Source organism: Mastomys coucha, unplaced genomic scaffold (assembly GCF_008632895.1).
Source record: "Mastomys coucha isolate ucsf_1 unplaced genomic scaffold, UCSF_Mcou_1 pScaffold23, whole genome shotgun sequence".
Lineage (NCBI taxonomy): Eukaryota > Metazoa > Chordata > Mammalia > Rodentia > Muridae > Mastomys > Mastomys coucha.
The window spans coordinates 38,332,292-38,348,919 of record NW_022196906.1 but is presented as its reverse complement, the minus strand read 5'-3'; the positions used below and the strand labels follow the sequence as shown (position 1 = coordinate 38,348,919).

The 16,628-nt window shown below is 48.5% G+C and overlaps 2 protein-coding genes across 6 annotated transcripts; one reads left to right on the top strand and one right to left on the bottom strand.

Moving 5' to 3' along the window:
• Nucleotides 1-15: 15 nt before the first annotated feature.
• On the bottom strand, nucleotides 16-13,175 carry Hyou1 (hypoxia up-regulated 1). 5 transcript variants are annotated; one of them, XM_031344582.1, is made up of 26 exons: nucleotides 13,047-13,175; nucleotides 12,037-12,134; nucleotides 11,739-11,832; nucleotides 11,517-11,595; nucleotides 11,241-11,395; nucleotides 11,064-11,140; nucleotides 10,605-10,786; nucleotides 10,041-10,156; nucleotides 8,084-8,276; nucleotides 7,759-7,893; nucleotides 7,570-7,652; nucleotides 7,348-7,480; nucleotides 6,998-7,185; nucleotides 6,601-6,739; nucleotides 5,397-5,457; nucleotides 5,177-5,256; nucleotides 4,618-4,803; nucleotides 4,313-4,485; nucleotides 3,783-3,870; nucleotides 3,547-3,669; nucleotides 3,217-3,350; nucleotides 3,016-3,100; nucleotides 2,665-2,905; nucleotides 2,515-2,565; nucleotides 1,262-1,312; nucleotides 16-1,161 (listed from the first exon to the last, which is right to left on the bottom strand). In XM_031344582.1, the coding sequence occupies exons 2-26, from the start codon at nucleotides 12,125-12,127 to the stop codon at nucleotides 1,100-1,102; spliced, it is 3,000 nt and encodes a 999-aa protein (XP_031200442.1). In that variant the 5' UTR covers nucleotides 12,128-12,134; nucleotides 13,047-13,175; the 3' UTR covers nucleotides 16-1,099. The 5 variants fall into 5 exon arrangements, with proteins under 5 accessions (XP_031200442.1, XP_031200445.1, XP_031200446.1 ...); XM_031344585.1 differs by having other exon boundaries at nucleotides 4,313-4,482; XM_031344586.1 differs by having other exon boundaries at nucleotides 12,966-13,074.
• Nucleotides 12,736-13,691, top strand: LOC116073603. The gene is made up of 2 exons (XM_031345685.1): nucleotides 12,736-12,809; nucleotides 12,923-13,691. The coding sequence occupies exons 1-2, from the start codon at nucleotides 12,736-12,738 to the stop codon at nucleotides 13,440-13,442; spliced, it is 594 nt and encodes a 197-aa protein (XP_031201545.1). The 3' UTR covers nucleotides 13,443-13,691.
• Nucleotides 13,692-16,628: the final 2,937 nt, after the last annotated feature.

The window sequence follows — 16,628 nt, the reverse complement described above, 5'->3', positions numbered from 1 at the left end:
GAAAGTGGGGTGGGGCTGGGGTGGAAAAGACAGAACGACTGGCATCAGGTTTGCTTTTGCCCCTGCACTGGGGTGGCCCTAGCTCCGGCTACAGGTGCAATACTGGAGGACAGGCACTCTAGGCATGGTTATAGCGGGCAAGGGGCTTTCCTTCCTAGCTAAGTACACTGTCAAGTTGAACCCTGACCCCTCTTCTTTACCCACAAGCTTGCCGGAGAGTGAGGTGTCATTTTTACATTCACACCATGGTCTCTCTGTCCCCCGGGGTCTTAGGAAAGGGGCTCACAGTAGATAGCACATTTTTGGTCAGCCCAGGGGGAAGAAGGAAAGAGCATGAAGGGGTAGGTGTCACAGGAACTGGGGATGATAAGGATGGCGAGTGCCTGCAGTATACTTGCATCCTTGCCAACCACTCTCCAGACTTGTACTATCCTGGGCCCAACAACCCATCTGGGCTACAGGCCTTTCCCTTCTTGCCTGCTCCCTGCTTGCTCCAGCCACCAGGGGTCGCACGAACCATGAGAGCATATTTACTCTATAGACAGTCCAGATGAAAGGCTTTGGGCAAGAAGACCATAGCCCAGTCTGCACAGGGAAGAAAAGGACAGAAAAGCCAAGGAGGAAGGGCAAGGGAAGAGAAGACAGAAGAGAAAAGAGACATTCAGAAACCAAGTGGGACTGAAGCTTTGTAGACACTAGCCCAAACAGGACACTTATTTTGTGAAAGAGGAAAAGATGAAAGGATGTTAAGAAAACTGGCCACTCTCCAGTGACCCATGACATCCTTCCCACTACCAGGTCTCCAACAACCACTAGTAGCCATTCTCTCATTTACCCACAGGCAAAGAATTAAGACACAATAGTGATTTTTTCCAAAAAACGCAGCCAGAGAGTAGGAGACCAGAGGGTGGGGCTGGGGACAGAACAGGGCCAGTTTCACCCATGGAGCTACATCAGGATTGAGCAGCTACCTGCTGTCCCAGCTGAGAGAAGGAACTTGAGCCCCTGAGGGCACCAACCCCCACGCCAACCCTGATGTATAATAAATAGAGGTGGTAGGATAAGGGGCTGGAGGCAAGTCGGGAGGCAGGAGCTGGGGTTATAGTTCATCATTCTTCAAAGGCCGCTTCTGTCCTGCTGTCTGCTCTTCCTTTTCAGGTTCTGTTGGAGGGGCAGGGGAGGATAGCAGTGTAAGGCTCAACAGCCTGTTCATTCCCTCCAACCCTAACAAGCTGCCCAATGCCCCAGGCTTCACTCTTACCAGCTCCAGGACCTCCTAGTTCCAGAGGCTCAGAGTCTGCTGGTTCCGTACCTTCAATTTAGAAGAGAAAGGCTAGTCACTAAACAAGTGAGATGCTAAAATTCCAGTTGGTAAATATATAAAATGTGGGAGCCACATCTGGGGGGTCTCTCCCTTTTTCCTTCTTTTTTCTTTTGGTTTTTTGAGACATGGTTTCTCTGTCTAGCCCTGGCCGTCCTGGAACTCACTCTGTAGACCAAGCTGGCCTCGAACTCAGAAGTCTGCCTGCCTCTGCCTCCCAAGTGCTGGGATTAAAGGCGTGTGCCACCACTGCCTGCCTCTCTCCCTTTTTCTTTAAATTTTTATTTAATGTTTATGGGTGTTGTGCTTGCATGTGTGCCTGTGTATTAAATATGTGCCTTTGGAGGCCAGAAGAGGGAATCAGGTCCTCTGGAACTGGAGTTACAGTTGTGAGCCATTAGCCACAAGCTGAAAACAGAAACTGAGTTCACTGAAGAGGAGCCAGAGCTCTTAAGCATCGAGTCACCTCTCCAGCCCTTTCTCCCACAAATTATTACATTTTTCTGGTCTAGTACTATACAAAGAAACACCATCTCAAAAAAAAAAAAAAAAAAAAAAAAAAAAAAAAAAAAAAAAAAGAAAAAAGAAAAAGAGAAAATAATATATAAGCCAGGTGTGGCAGTGTATGACTTTAATACCAGCACTTGAGAGGCAGAGTCAGGTGACTCTCTTGAGTTCAAGGCCAGCCTGGTCTACAAGGCAAGTTCCAGGTCAACCAGGGTTATACACAGAGAAACCCTATCTCAAAAAACAAAACAAGAAACTACAACAACAAAAGTGTGTATGTTTTGCCCATGCATGTGGAGGCCAGAGGCTGATGGAGGGTTTCTCCCTCATTGCTTACTTCCTTATATATTCAAGGAGGGTCTCTTACTTGAATCTGGAGTTGGTAATTCAAGCAAGTCAACCTGCTCTAGACACCTTGTCTCTTCAACATGCTGGGATAGTAAGTGGGCAGTATGGCTGCATGGCATTTACATGGGTGCTGGGGATCTGAACTCTGATCCTCACACTGTGCAATTAAGCACTTACCACTGAGCCATTTCCCAGTCTGTCTTTGCCCTAGTTTCTTTTCCAAAGAAAAAGTCATGGCTAAAGGCTTTTTACATTCACCAACCTGAAATAGACTATGCTTGCCAGTTTGCCTGCTCCCAGAATAATGAAATGTCCCATTCCCCGGGTCCCCAACTCACCAGTCTCTTCTTTGTCAGGTTCTAAAATGGGTTTCACCTCTTCAGTCTGGCCTAGAGGGAAATTAAAAGTTAGATGTAGTCCTAGGAGGGAGAGGGAGATGGCCTTCTGATTGCTCATAGAAACTGGAGCCATGCATCATCTCTCCTCACCTGTAGGTGGAATGACCTTTTCCTCTTGGTCACCAGCACTGGCATTGAGAGGAGGTTCTGTCTTGGTGCCATTCTTGTCCTTGGGCCGTGGCCGGGGTTTGGTAAATTTGGCTTTATTGAGCAGATACTGTACCTCACGGTCCAGGGCCATCATTTTGGCCTCAATGTCTTTTGAAAGTAGCACAGGCTTCTCTGTGGCAGGAAGCTTGGCCTGCTCAGCCAGAGTTGCATTCTTCCAGGCCTGGAGATAAAGCCAGGGAAGACTCAGAACTAGCCATGGATGTGGCAGGTTCACTCTCATCATCCCAGGGTACCAGCTAAAGTGTCCAGTTACAAATTAGAAGAAATTACCCAGGTGTCATTGATGACTTTCTCCAACGTTGTCATCTCCACCTCAGTGAAGATCTGGTCCATCTCTGGGATGAGCCGGGCACCCCTAGAAGCCAAAGAGGAAAACATCAGCCTAGGGCAGAACACAAGTCGGCAGGCAGAAAGGAGAGTAACGGTCTCAGCAGGACTGCGCAAAGAAGAAAGGGGGCAGAGAGCACTCACTTGAGGAAAATGCTGGAGTGGTTGAGGAGATTATCCAGAGCTGAAAGCCGCTCTGGCCATTTCCTGCGCTCTTCCACCCGAAAAAACAGCCCTTGGCACAGCTTTCTCAGTTCAGACAGCTTGTCCTTCAACATCTGATGGACATGAGGAGGAAGAGGAGGGTTGAAGTGTAGCCGGAGCATCAGCTACCCGGACCCAGCCCTGCAACTTGCTTCAAGTCCTGACACCCCAGCTCTTCTCACTCTGGCCCTAGAAGTGGGGGTAGGGGTGAGGGGTTGGAGGCACGGGCAGCACTCCCATCTGCCTGCCACATCCCAGAAGGCCCCTCACCACAGTGGTGGCTCCAAATCCCTCATCTTCCAGCCAGGTAGAAGTGGCGCTGAGTTTCCCAGAGATCTCCTCCCGTTGCTCCTCAGTGGACACTTCCTGGTACTCAGGTTGGTATAGCTTGTCCTGTAAAGGACACACATCCATGCATGCGGTTGTCTTTGGGGCAATGATAAGAGACACTGTCCCTAAGCAGACGTTCTGGGGAGGGTGTGTGCTTGCTGCCCTTGCCTGCTCACCTGAGTCTCAAAGATAAAAGCTTCCAAGCTGTTGGCAGCTTTCTCCCTCTCCTGCTTCTCTAGGTCTCGCAGGGTCAAGTCCTCAAGTCTGTGGGATGAAAAGGCAAGGAGAGGGGGCTGGTGAGATGGCTCAGAGGGTAAGAGCACTGACTGCTCTTCCGAAGGTCGTGAGTTCAAATCCCAGCAACCACATGGTGGCTCACAACCACCCATAATGAAATCTGATACCCTCTTCTGTGTACTTATTTATAATAATAAATAAATCTTAAAAAAAAAAAAAGTTTAGCCGGGCGTTGGTGGTGCACGCCTTTAATCCCAGCACTTGGGAGGCAGAGACAGGCGGATTTCTGAGTTCGAGGCCAGCCTGGTCTAGAGTGAGTTCCAGGACAGCCAGGGCTACACAGAGAAACCCTGTCTTGAAAAAAACCAAAAAAAAAAAAGAAAAGGCAAGGAGAGGTGGGGCTGGAACCAGGGGCCTTCCAGGATCACCTTTCCACACCCGGCTCATCTTCCACATGGCCAGCACTTACTTCTGCACGGAACGGGCCACCTCATCCTCTGGCAAGTCTGGCAGGTCCAAGACAGCCAGCTCCACACCTATCTCTTCCACCATTTTCTGCTTCCGAGCAGGTTTCTGCTTTTTTTCTTCCTCAGGAGCTGGAGCAGCACCCTCAGGCTCTGCCTGCCCCTTCTCATTGGGCTTCTGAGTAGAAAGAGCAGTGATGTAAGGAAAAACATTACATTACTTGTCTCCTCTTCTACATGGCATGAAGGAAGTGGCTTCCACACAGCATTAGCCCTTGTTCTCCACCCTCTTCTCCTACAGGCAGCTCACCTGGGTCTCGGACTTGTCCCCATTTTCTTTTAAATCAGGTTTCTCTCCCTCATGGGCTGCATCCCCCTTAGGCTCAGAGGGTGGAGGCTGAGAGGTACTCTCTGCTGGGGCTTCAGCTTCCTCCTTAGGCTCCCTCTGCTCTGCAGGCTCATCCTTGCTCCCCTCCGCAGGGCTCTCCTCTTCCTCCTGGGAGACAATTACGGGAGCCCCAAAAGTTATACACATTATTGGCTGAGCCTATGACCACACTTCACCTCCTCTGTTTGGAAAGGGAACACTGCTCAGCATAAAGCTTGGGTCAATTAGATACTTGTAGGCAAACTGGGGCTGTTGGGATGCCAGAGATATAGGAGAGCAGGTGGTTATAAGAACAGTAAGCCGTAGGTTCTGGTAGTGGCTCAAATCTTAATGAAGCAGGAGCAAGGCAGCCTGCCATAGGTGAGAGATGAAGACCACTGAGGATCACTGAAGTCCAGGCAGCCGGGAGTCCCGCCAGACTCTGCTTTGGTCTACATCACCCCAGCCCCAGCCACTTGCTAGTCTGCTTCTCTGCCCTTACCTGTACAGCATCAGTACCATTCTCTTTGGCATCTGATGAGGTACCACCTCCAAACAGGCTGGAAATGGTGTTGCCAAGTTCTAGGAGGAAAGAAGCAGAGAAGTTCAAGAGGGAATCAAGCAGCGACTCCACTTCCTACCGCAGAACAAGCAGGTATATGTGTTTACTCTTGCTTGCTAGCACACACTTGCATGCACACAGAAGCCTATGTTCATCTTACTGGTAAGAGTAGATTCTTCCTCTGGGCTGTCCTCCACCAGGGTCTCAAATACGGACTCCACCTATTTTGAAATGGGTTAAAAAAAAAAAACTGCATATAACCCATGTTTTCCCCTAAGTATGTTGCTTATGCATACATTAGGAACACAAAATGACTTGCACCTGTGAGGACCTACTCTCTCACCTTCCTTTTCTGAGATTCCTGGATGGCCAATCCCCCTTTAAGTGCCAGCCCTCTCAGGACAGGCTCCCATTCCTCTCCCTAGAGCCCTCCAGGTCTCCACTTGGTAATGCAATGGACCATTTTCCCAGTGTGCCAGAAAATTCAATTTGTTTGTTTGTTTTGAGACAGGGTCTCTTGGTAAAACAGAGTCCTGGCTGTCCTAGAGTCACTTTGTAGACTAGGCTGGCCTCAAACTCAAGGAGCTGCCTGTGCCTCCTGAGTTCTTTCTGTACCACCGTACCTGGCTCAAAATTACTCTTTAGAAGTCAGCTTATTTGGGGGCTGAAGAGATGGCTCAGCAGCAAAGAACACAGACTGATTTTCCAGAGAACCCAGGTATGATGCTCAGCACTGACATGTTGGCTCACAACCATCTCTCACTTCAATGCCAGAGGATCTGACTCCCTCTTCTGGCCTCCTGGGGCATCATACATACATATGATGCAGACACATGTGCAGGCAAACCACCCATACAGACTTGATTTTAAATTGAACTAAAGAAAGTTTTTCTGGGCTTGGTAGAAGAAAACCAACTAGTTTCCTGTTTCTTCTGGCTCTACGTCCGCCGTAGCATGCTTGCACCCCATCCCTATTATATACACACATACTCAAAACATCTTAAGAGGTTGGAAAGATGGCTGAGCACTGGGTCCAATTCCCAGCACCCACATCCCTTTGGTTACGTCCAAATCTAGGATCCGACATCCTCTCTTAGCCTTCATGGGCACAAGGCACATAAATGGTGCACAGACATATACCCACACATATGTTTTGTTTCAAAATCTATATTTGCCTCTAAGCAAGTTACAGTGACCATTAGCATGTGCTGGTCGCAAAGACCCCATTGCTGCAAAGTGTTAAAAGCCAAGATTCATCCGATCTGCTTCCAAAATGCTTTATGGTTACCCTGTGAACCCACTCAGAGAGACTGGTGGGTTCAGGGTTCACCCCTACCCAGGTAATGGTTCCCTTTTGCTCTCACCCTGTCTAAACTGAGCACCCCACTCTCATCCAGGTTAAAGTGGGCCTTGATGCCTTTGGACTCATAGTCAGGATATTTCTTGAAGCTCTCTCCCACACCTTTTAGTTTCACTGTGGTCAGATTCTGGGAGCCAAATACTCTGGTTAGGAGGAAAAGAAAAGAGTTTGAGCAGATCCATCCAGCCTATTATAAACTCCAGACCACATGGCCTACAGGCATGAGATGTCACCTACCCTAAACTTGGAAAGATGGACCCTTTCTCTAAGACAACCCTCTCTCATAACAACCCTATCCCACCTTCAATCCTTCAAGTCCCACATTCCCCTCCCCATCCTAAGATCATCTGGCAGGCACACCTCCCACACCCTGGAGGTGTCATCCTGCCCCCGCCCCTCACCGAAGATCCTCAGGCCCCAGGAAGCCCAGGTCACCGTAGTTGATGTGAAAGTTGAAATCATGGCTGTAGCGGTTAAAGGTGATGACTTTGCGCTGAGGGTAGGGCCCCATTCGGGAGAAGAGCACACGCTTATTATGCTTCAGGCTTCGAAGCCCAGGCTCTTCCTCCACCTCCCTCGTGAACTCCACCTACATAACAGGGAAGGAGAAGGTGCACTGGAGAACTAGGGAAAGTTCTATAAGCAGGTATGAGGGATTGGATCTCTCAGCCGAAAGAAAAAGGGACAGGTTGAGGTGAACAGACATCTCACTTGGAGAAGTGAAGGGAGTGTGTCACCAGGTCAAGCTTACCAGGATGGGGTAAATGACAGCATCACGCACAACAAATGGCTTCACTTTGAATGCTTTGCTGAGTGCTGCTGCCTGGTACACAGCCCCCATGGCAGCTGCTTCATCTGCATTGATGTTCTTTCCCAGTTCCTCCCTAAGAGACACAAATTTTAGCATTATCTACCTGGAAGTGGGTTCTCCCTTTCTCATTACATAGGTGCCCAGCACCAACATCATACTCACTTGCCCACAGCCTTTAGCAGCACCTCTTGAACTTTAGGAACACGAGTGGCCCCACCCACCAGGATCACCTGTTCAATTTGATCCTGCAGAAGGGGAAAGTGAGATGCAGGAGTTAATGTCTTTTCCCTCTGACACTCTGTGGGTGTGCTATGTTCTCCCATAGGCACATTTGTCTCCCTCATCCCTCACCAAGCTCATCTCCGCACTCTGCAAGGCCTGCTGCACAGGCCCAGGCACTCGATCAAACAAATCTGCACACAGCTCCTCGAACTCCACTCGAGTTACTTTTGCCTTGAAGTCCACATCATCCATCAAACCCTCAATCTGTGGGAAGAGGAATAAGATGTTCTGGTCAGGTCTGCTCTCTGAGCAAAAGAAGATGGAATTCAAGAGAACAGAGCAAAAGAAGATGGAATTCAAGAGAACAGAACAGGACTCTGGGAGGAATAAAAGGCCCTCCACCCCCGTGGACAGGAGCCACAAGCCTGCTCTCTAGAAGGTCCCATGTGGGTACCTGTGCCACGTGATCAACATTGGCACTCAGGATGGTTTTAAGCCGATTGGCTTCCCGAAGCAGTTTGGCCATGGCCCGGGGGTTTTCCCGAACATCCTTGGCTTTCTGGCCCTTGCGCTGTTCATTGAAGAGCTTAGCCAAGTGTTCTCGAAGCCGAAGTTCCATCTCCAAGCCACCCAGGGTGCGGTCAAATCTGTTCAAGGAAAGGAACAAGTACAGTGTAAGGACATAGATGACCCTCCCTCTGTCACAACAGTGCTCTGCCTGCATCCCTACAGCACAAACAGCAATTCGGGAGCAGCTCATCTACCTAGTCACTCAGCACAGTACTGAGTATCAAGTATTTGAATGTAAGTGACAAAAGGAGCAAGAGAGGAGACAGCTCCCTACCATCAAGGAATTTATGATCTAAACATAAAATCACACGTCATAAAAAAGATGTACCCAGCATCTGTTAGTTTAAGGCTAGTCTGCTCTACACACAGACTCCAGGCCAGCCAGGGTTACACTGTTGTGACCCTGTCTCAAAATGAATGAAGAAAAGCAGAAAAGGCTAGCAGGATGCACATAGGAAGTCCAAACTACTCAAGAGTAGTCAGAGAAGAGTGTGAAGCACATTCTAGAGAGAAGGAATAGTTTTCCTAAAGACCCCAAGGAAGGAAGTAGGAGAGTACATTCAAAGCTCTGAAGGATAACATATATTTTTTTAAATTAAATATATATTTTAAAAAGATTTTATCTTTTCTTATGTGTGTGAGTACACTGTAGTTGTCTTCAGACATACTAGAAGAGGTTCCCATTACAGATGGTTATGAGCCATCATGTGGTTGCTGGGAATTGAACTCAGAACCTCTGGAAGAGCAGTCAGTACTCTTAACCGCTGAGCCATCTCTCCAGGCCCCCGACATATATATTCTTTAAGAATAAGAGGAGCCACCCATGGTGGCTTCATCTCCATGCAGTTCATGTTTTATACCCAACATTTGGGGGCAGAGGCAGGTGACTCTCGAGTTCTAGGCCAGCCTGGTCTACAACAAGAGTTCCATGACAGCCAGGGCTGTGTAGAGAGATCTCCAAAAAATAAAAACAAAACAGTTAAAGAGCTTAGGCACAGGTGCAGCAGGCAGAGCTCAAAAAGGAATAAAAAGAGCAGTGGAAAATGGAGTACTGTTATATTGGCATTTTATTTATCTTTTTACAGATGATTCTGGGGCCCATGAATACTAGGCGAGGTCCCAGTATAGAGCTACTGTCAGTATCTTAAGAGAACCTCCTAGCTGAACAGTGAGGAGCTGAACAAGGTTACAGGGTCTCACATACTCTATGCTGCACTAGCACTCCCTATATAGCTACAGGTGAGTTTGCATTTCTGACCTTCCTGCGTCCACCTCCCCAGTGCTAGAATTATACCCCAATGCCTTTTTTAGGAAGGGTTTTGTTATTTTTTTAAATTCTGTAGGTGACAGCACAGAGGTAGGTCTTTGACCAACCTGAACAACACAGTTAAATTCCAGGGATATACAGTTTAGTAGCAGAATGTTTGTGGGATGTCTGTGAGACTCTAGATTCAACCTCAGTAGAAACAAAGAATTGGGAGGGTGGTGGTGCAGCATGTGCCTTTAATCCCAGTACTTAGAAGGCGGAGAGGTAACTGGATCTCTGTGAGTTCAAGGCCAGCCTGGACTACAGAGTTAGTTTCAGGATTGACAGGGCTATACAGAGAAACCCTATCTCGAAACACCAAAACCAAAACCAAACAGAAACCAAAGACAGGAAGAAAGATAGACAATTCACTGATATAAGGTGTCAGGAGTCAAACTGCCTCTCTTGTTTTCATGTCTTCTTTGGGAGCAGCCCCTCCAGAAACCCATGCTGCATCCAGGAAGGGTTCCCTCAGGAATCAGAAAAGGCCCCTGAAATGCAGGAGATGCCGCTCCCTGAAGCCTCAGGAACCTACCCCACGCCCCGGATCTGCAGCTGTGGTTGTATCCCAGCCTCTTTAGTCTTCACCGTCTGGTAGGTCACGATGGTACACACAGTGCTGCCTGAGCCCATGTCATAGAACATGACATTCTGTGGAAAAACCAAGGACACTGTCATGGGAACCTAATGCAGAAGCCAAGCTAGGTGTGGTGGTACACATTTTTAATTCCAATGCTCTGGAGGCAGAGGCAGGTGGATCTCTTAGTTCAAGGCCAGCCTGGTTTACACAGTGAGTTACAGGACAGCAAGACCATACAGAGAAATCCTGTCTCCACCCCTTCCACCTACCCCACCAAAAAACTCAAATAAAAAGAGATAGTTTATCAAATGCAGGATGCCTGTCTACTTGTCTGCCTGAAAATAAAAAGCTGTTACCCTTCATAAAAGTAACCAACTCCACTGGGTACTGAAAGGCAGCTATTTGTCACAATTTGTCAAAGGATGGCCATGCAAACAAGATGCAAAATGGGTCAAGGATCCTCCATCCTCACATTCAGTGTCTTGTGGATCTAGTGGCCAGGAGGCCTCCCTGGCTCACCTGTGCAGTGGAATTGATATCTTTCCGGCGGAAGACTCCATAGCTGAGGGCTGTGGCGGTGTTGTCATTGATGAGCTGCAGCACCTTAAGGCCAGCCATACGAGCAGCTTGCAGCACAGCTCGGCGCTCAGCCTGGTTGAAAAAGGCTGGCACGGTGATCACTGCATCCTTAATGGGTTGTTCTACAGAGGACAAAAGATCAGGATCTCATCAACTCCAAACCTCAGACCAGGATTTTCAAACAGTACCACTGACTCTCACCAGGTAATTAATTCTCTTACTGGGCCTCCCTATCCTCTACATAGTAGATGCCAGGAGCATATCCCAAGCTTGTGACAACCAAGCATGTCTTTAGGCATGGTCCAATTTTTAATGAAAAATAAAAAGGCTCTGCTTGATATTTCCTGTCCATTTGGGGAACTCCCGCTGCCCACCAACCAGCCCCACCTTGCTGCTCACCTGCAAAATCTTCAGCCAAGGAACGGGAGTAGTTTAGAACCATGCCCAACACCTCCTCAGGAGAGAACTGCAGCTGCCTGAGGGGAGGAGGAGGTGAGGCACCGGAAGGCAAACACCAAGCCCAGTAATCACGACTACATGCCAACAAGGGGCTACCTTCCCCCTCTGGACACTCACTGACTGATCTGGAAGCGCACAGTCTGCCTCTGTGGGTCAACGATTAGCTCATGTTCTGGGAAACGGGACCGATAAAGGGCCACGTGAGGGTTATTCGCCTGTTTTCCAAGGAGGTGCTGGAAATAACGGAGCGTAGCCTTTGGGTTCTTGATGGCCTGGAAGGAGAAGACCCAGCAGGTTCTTAGGCCCAAACCCACCATAGCTTGCCTCTGCTTCATCCAGCTAGACAAGAGGTGAGCCTCTGGGGGAACCAATCTAGCTAGGGCTGTTACTCACCATGCCGGCTGCACTATCACCTAAAAACCTTTCATTTTCTTTCAAGGTCACGGTCACTGGAGTTTTCCTCCGAGATTCCCTAAGAAAAAGCATCATTAGCCTAGCTGCCTGCAGCAGACTATGAAGCTAGAAGCCTCTAGATCTCACACGGGGCTCAGCTCCTACAGTCTCAAGTGGGCACTATAAATTACATACACATCCCTGACACAGATTGACTCTTACTTGTTCAATACAATCTCCATGGGCACTCCAGGCTTGACAATGGCCACCTTCATGGATTCACTGCCCAGGTCTACAGACATCACAGCCAATGTGTCTAAAGGGAAGACAGAAAGTGGGTTTATCTGTCAGTTCTCTGCTTCCCACACCTTCCTGCCTTCCTAAGTTAAAAATCAATGAAAGCAGTCTGCTTTCCATAGCAAAGACAAAGAAAAAAGGCTAGATCCAGCAACCCTAAACTCTAGTAGGAACCTTGTGCCCTCTTCTTTACTTTTCTTTGACACCTCTGCCAAGTACATACCACTCAGTGCCAACAGGTCTGCCAAGAGGACAGCCACCAAGGCCCAACAGAGGAGCCTCCTTGGCCTCTGCCTTCTTACTGTGGCTGTCATTGTGACCCTGATGGAGAAGGAAAAACACTTGTAACTGGATGCTGAATGAAGAAGGAAACAGAACCACATCCCAGAACAGACAAGCTCAGAGATTCTTATCTGTTGCACTTTGGCTAAAAGCACAGCAGCTCGAATCCCTTCTCTTCCTTCCTGAGGAGTTTCTATCATTTTAAACATCCTCCCAAGTGTCTAACATTCGGGCCGAGGCAAAAGGGCCCTCCACCACTTATTTATACAAATAAGAAGGCTTGACCTTTTTTGTCTACGTACAGACGAGTAATTGGCACACCACAGCACTGTACCTGTCTAGAGCTTGGCCAGGACCCTCGAAATCGGCTCAAATACCTCACACCTGGAGCTCCCCGGGTGGCGGGGAAAGCCAGGTTGAGCCTGGACAGGAACTGGAAGGTGATGACGTTGGGGATGGCTGGCACTGAAGGGTCTGTCCCCTTCTCTGCAACCCTTGAACACTGTCCAGCCCACCCTCCTTGTCCATCCCAATCCTGGGCCCCGCTGCCTACGCAGACGTTGTGCCGGCTAAGGCTACTAGCCGGGTGAGTGTTCACCTAAACCTCACCTGACGAAGGTGGAAGATCCCACTCCCAGAAATGGATTCCGGCCCACCCCGAGCGCAAGGGGGCAGCTCAGCGCCTGAACTTCAGGGCCGAAGGGACCGGTGTCCGTGCGGCCCTCGCTCCCGCTACCGGCCCGCCCCCGAAGCTAGCACGCTGCCTCCCCTAGGAGCCGCGGCCCGACGGCTGCTCCATCTTCACCCCCGCTCCCTCTGGCCTTCAGCTCCTGCGTCCCTCGCTCAGGGATCAACGCGGGGAGGACGTACCCACAAAGCCAGCAGCACGACCCCAACCCCAGGCCCTTCACAACTCCCCTTCGTTTGCAAACTGTTACAGTGGCCACCAACCTCTCCGCGGCGTCTCGCGCACTAGCCGGCCCCGGACGCGGCGCACGCTCATTGGCGCCTCCGCCGCCCGGCCTTGCGCTGCGCACCTGGCCCCGCCCCCTAGACAGGCGCGGTCCCTTATTGGTCCACGTAGGGGACACGCCCCTCTTCTGCCCCGCCCCAGGAGACGCAGCTGGGCCTGAGGACCGGTTGGGACGAAACTGCCGGAGCCGGCTGCGGATTGGGCCACGTCACGGTTCGCGGCCGGGTTGTTCCTCGCGGGACTTCTGCCAGCTTTGGTGCGAGATGCTTCAAGGCGGAACCGTAGCGGTATCCCGCGTGGGAGCAGGTGCTCTCGTGGATTGCGAAGTCCTCGGCCGTCTTCCGGGTACCTGGGGCGTCCGCGCGAAGGAATAGTACTGAGCTGCATTCGCTGCGGCGACGCGGAAGAGGCGCGTGCGTGTGCCCTGGCTTGGGCTAGCTAGCAGAGGACCGCTGCGTAGCTCCAGCCTTCTGGTTTCATTGAATAACCTAAGCCACAAACATGATGCTCTCTAATGGGCCGGAGATAAACCGTGTTTGTGACAGAACTTGGCTCTAACTCTGAACTCCAATAGTGGGAGAGATGATATTCCAAACGAAAAAATAAGACTTTAATTGGCTTGACCTTTGGTACCGTCATTGTTTCTTTTTAAGACTGGTTCAGGGCTGGAAAAATAGCTCAGTGATACAGCTCTTGTCTGGCGTAGTTGAGGCTCTGGATTCCATCAACAACAACACCCAAAAAGAAAAAAAAGAAGTCAGTATTCATGTGATGTAAAAATTAGAAATAATTGGGGGTGGCCTTTAATCGTAGTACTTGGGAGGCAGAGGCAGGCAAATCTCTACATGCTCGAAGCCAGCCTGGTCTACAGAGCAAGTTCCACAACAGCCAAGGCTACCCAGAGAAACTCTGAGTTTTTTGATAAACAAAACCAAACGCACACAGAAAGAAAGGAAGGAAGGAAAGAAAAGAAAAAAAAAAGACCTTTGCTTAAACTCATAACGCAGTGTAACCACACCAGACAAAACAGATGCAGTCTAGAGAGATTTATAAAAAATAAATCCCCTGACTCAACCTCCTAACTCTTATCTGTAGCATAATATGTAACTTTCCTGCTTATTCTGATTTACATATGTCTTTCTAGAAAAGTAACATTTTCTGAGCAATAACCAAAAAAATCAATTATTTGCTATTTTTCAACTATGAACTTTCTGCTGCTGGGATTTCCTTCCTTGTTACTACTGTACAACATTGTGTACAACAGTGCATAATGTGGGCTTTATCTGCCGGTGATGGACATGTAAGTTGTCAGTTCTATTGCTTTTTGCTTTTTTCATTTTGTGTATGCTGTACACATGTATATGGTGTGTGTGTGCTGAGTCCAGAAGAGAATGTTAGATGTTCTGCTATATCAATTCCTGCCTTATTTATTTCTTTATACAGGGTCTCTAGTGGAACATGAAGCTAGGCTGGTGCCCACCAAGCCCCAATAAATTTCCCTATCTCCTGACCAGCAGCAATGATGACAGAACACCGAGGCTCCTTCTCATGCGGTTTACTCAGGAGTTTCTTTTGTTACAGCTCTTTTAGGTTTCTAAGTATTACAGCTCTTCTTGCTTTTGTGTAATGGCCCCCGCTGCTCTGCAACCGCTGCTTTTATACCCGAGCCTGAGGTCTCAAGCCCTCCTGGATTGGTTCCCGGGCTACCACCTCATTAGCATGCACCTGCTGGGGTTTGGCGCATGCGCAGTGGAACCGTTTACTGCTACAGTGTATCAGGAACCGGAGCCATCTTGGATTTTATCGTCCAAGCGGCTGCTTACACTATTGCTTTTTGCTTTTTTCATTTTGTATATGCTGTACACATGTATATGGTGTGTGTGTGTGTGCTGAGTCCAGAAGAGAACGTTAGATGTTCTGCTATATCAATTTCTGCCTTACTATTTCTTTATACAGGGTCTCTAATGGAACATGGAGCTAGGTTGGTGCCCACCAAGCCCCAATGAATTTCCCTCTCTCCAACCTCAACAGCATTGTAATTATAAGTGTATAGGGGCTTTTAAATGTGAATATTTTCATCTGAACTCAGGTTCTCATGCTTGTGCAGGGCACCCAACATCTCTCTAGTGCACTCCCCTTCTCCCTCCGTTCCCTCCCTCCCTCTCCCCTTCCCCTCCTCCTCCCTCTCTCTCCCATCTCTTTTTTTAAAGATTTATTTATTTATATGAGTACATTGTAACTGTCTTCAGACACACCAGAAAAAAGCATCAGATGGTTGTGAGCCACCATGTGGTTGCTGAGAATTGAACTCAGGACCTCTGGAAGAGCAGTCAGCGCTCTTAACCGCTGAGCCATCTCTCCAGCTCCTCCTGCCCCTTCATGTCGTTCGTTAGTTGTTTTGTTTTTCTTTGGTGTTTCTCTGTGTAGCTCTGACTGCCTTAGAATTTTCTCTGTAGACCAGGCTGGCCTTAAATTCAAAGATCTGCCTGCCTCTGCCTCTGGATCGCTGGGACTAAAGGTGCATGTCACCCTGTCCGGCTGTGTTTTGTTTTGTTTTCTTTTCTTTTAAACAAAAGCCTCACTGCATAGTGGTAATGGATACTGGACAGGTACTTGATACATAGACTAGTTTAACTATGGGCCATGAATTTGAGGCAGCCTTCTTGCCTAAAATTCTGTCCCCTGGGTGCTGGGATAATAAGTATGTGCTACAATGTACAGTGAACAATTTTGGTTTTTGTTTTGTTTCTATTTGTTTTTTCATTTTTGAGACAGAGTTTCATATAGGCTGGCCTTGAACTCACAGTCCTTCTGGCTCCACCCCTCAAGTCCTTAACCGCAGGGAAAAAAATTGTGTTTCTCAACAATAACTCCACTTTTGTCCAAAGAGGCAATAGATTGAACATTCCATTTATTTTGAAAACTATGCATTTACTACTTATGGGGCGTCTGGGATGGGCAAGGAGCCTTCTAAGCACTAGGACTCCAGAGAAGGTTGTGATCTCATCTTTCCCCAGAAGTTACCATCGAAGTTGTCCAATGGCTTCCTATGTTTATTTAAACCTATCAGATGATTGCTCCTCTGGAAGCCTAGTTTCCTGTTCCTAAGAGAACTCCTACCCCAAGAATACCCTCTGACAGAATAATGCCCTTGTCATTACAGTCCTCAGCCTGGGTGTCAGTCCCTTCGGGAGGTGTGGCAGGTGCGAGCACTCTAGGGAGCCACCTGTTTTGTTCTTTAACCAGGAAAAAAGAGCAGTATTTCACAAGGACAAGTTGTGGAACAATGGAAAATCTTTCATGTCAAAACGCCTGATTTGGATTGACCTTGTCTGATAAACTCACTGTTCTGATCCAGAACAACCTATTAATATAGCCCTTCTCTGGCACTGTGCAGAAATCAGAGGAAAGAACATCCCTGCCATACAAGGATAGTGACTAAACTGACAAGATTAAACTAAACACAAATTGAATATACCAGCACAGGCCTGTACTCCCAGTAGTTGGCAGAATGAAGTAGAAGGATCTAGAGTTCCAGACACGTCTAGGCTACTTACCCA

Bases quoted from the DNA above. Each gene is read 5' to 3' on its own strand.
- LOC116073603 (XM_031345685.1), top strand. From the start codon at position 12,736: ATGGATTCCGGCCCACCCCGAGCGCAAGGGGGCAGCTCAGCGCCTGAA. The intron at 12,810-12,922 runs GTGCGGCCCTCG...TCTGGCCTTCAG, and splicing joins GGCCGAAGGGACCGGTGTCC to CTCCTGCGTCCCTCGCTCAG.
- Hyou1 (XM_031344582.1), bottom strand. From the start codon at position 12,127: ATGACAGCCACAGTAAGAAGGCAGAGGCCAAGGAGGCTCCTCTGTTGG. The intron at 3,871-4,312 runs GTAAGTGCTGGC...TTCATCCCACAG, and splicing joins GTGGCCCGTTCCGTGCAGAA to ACTTGAGGACTTGACCCTGC. The intron at 1,313-2,514 runs GTGAGTTGGGGA...TCTAAATTGAAG, and splicing joins ACCTGACAAAGAAGAGACTG to GTACGGAACCAGCAGACTCT.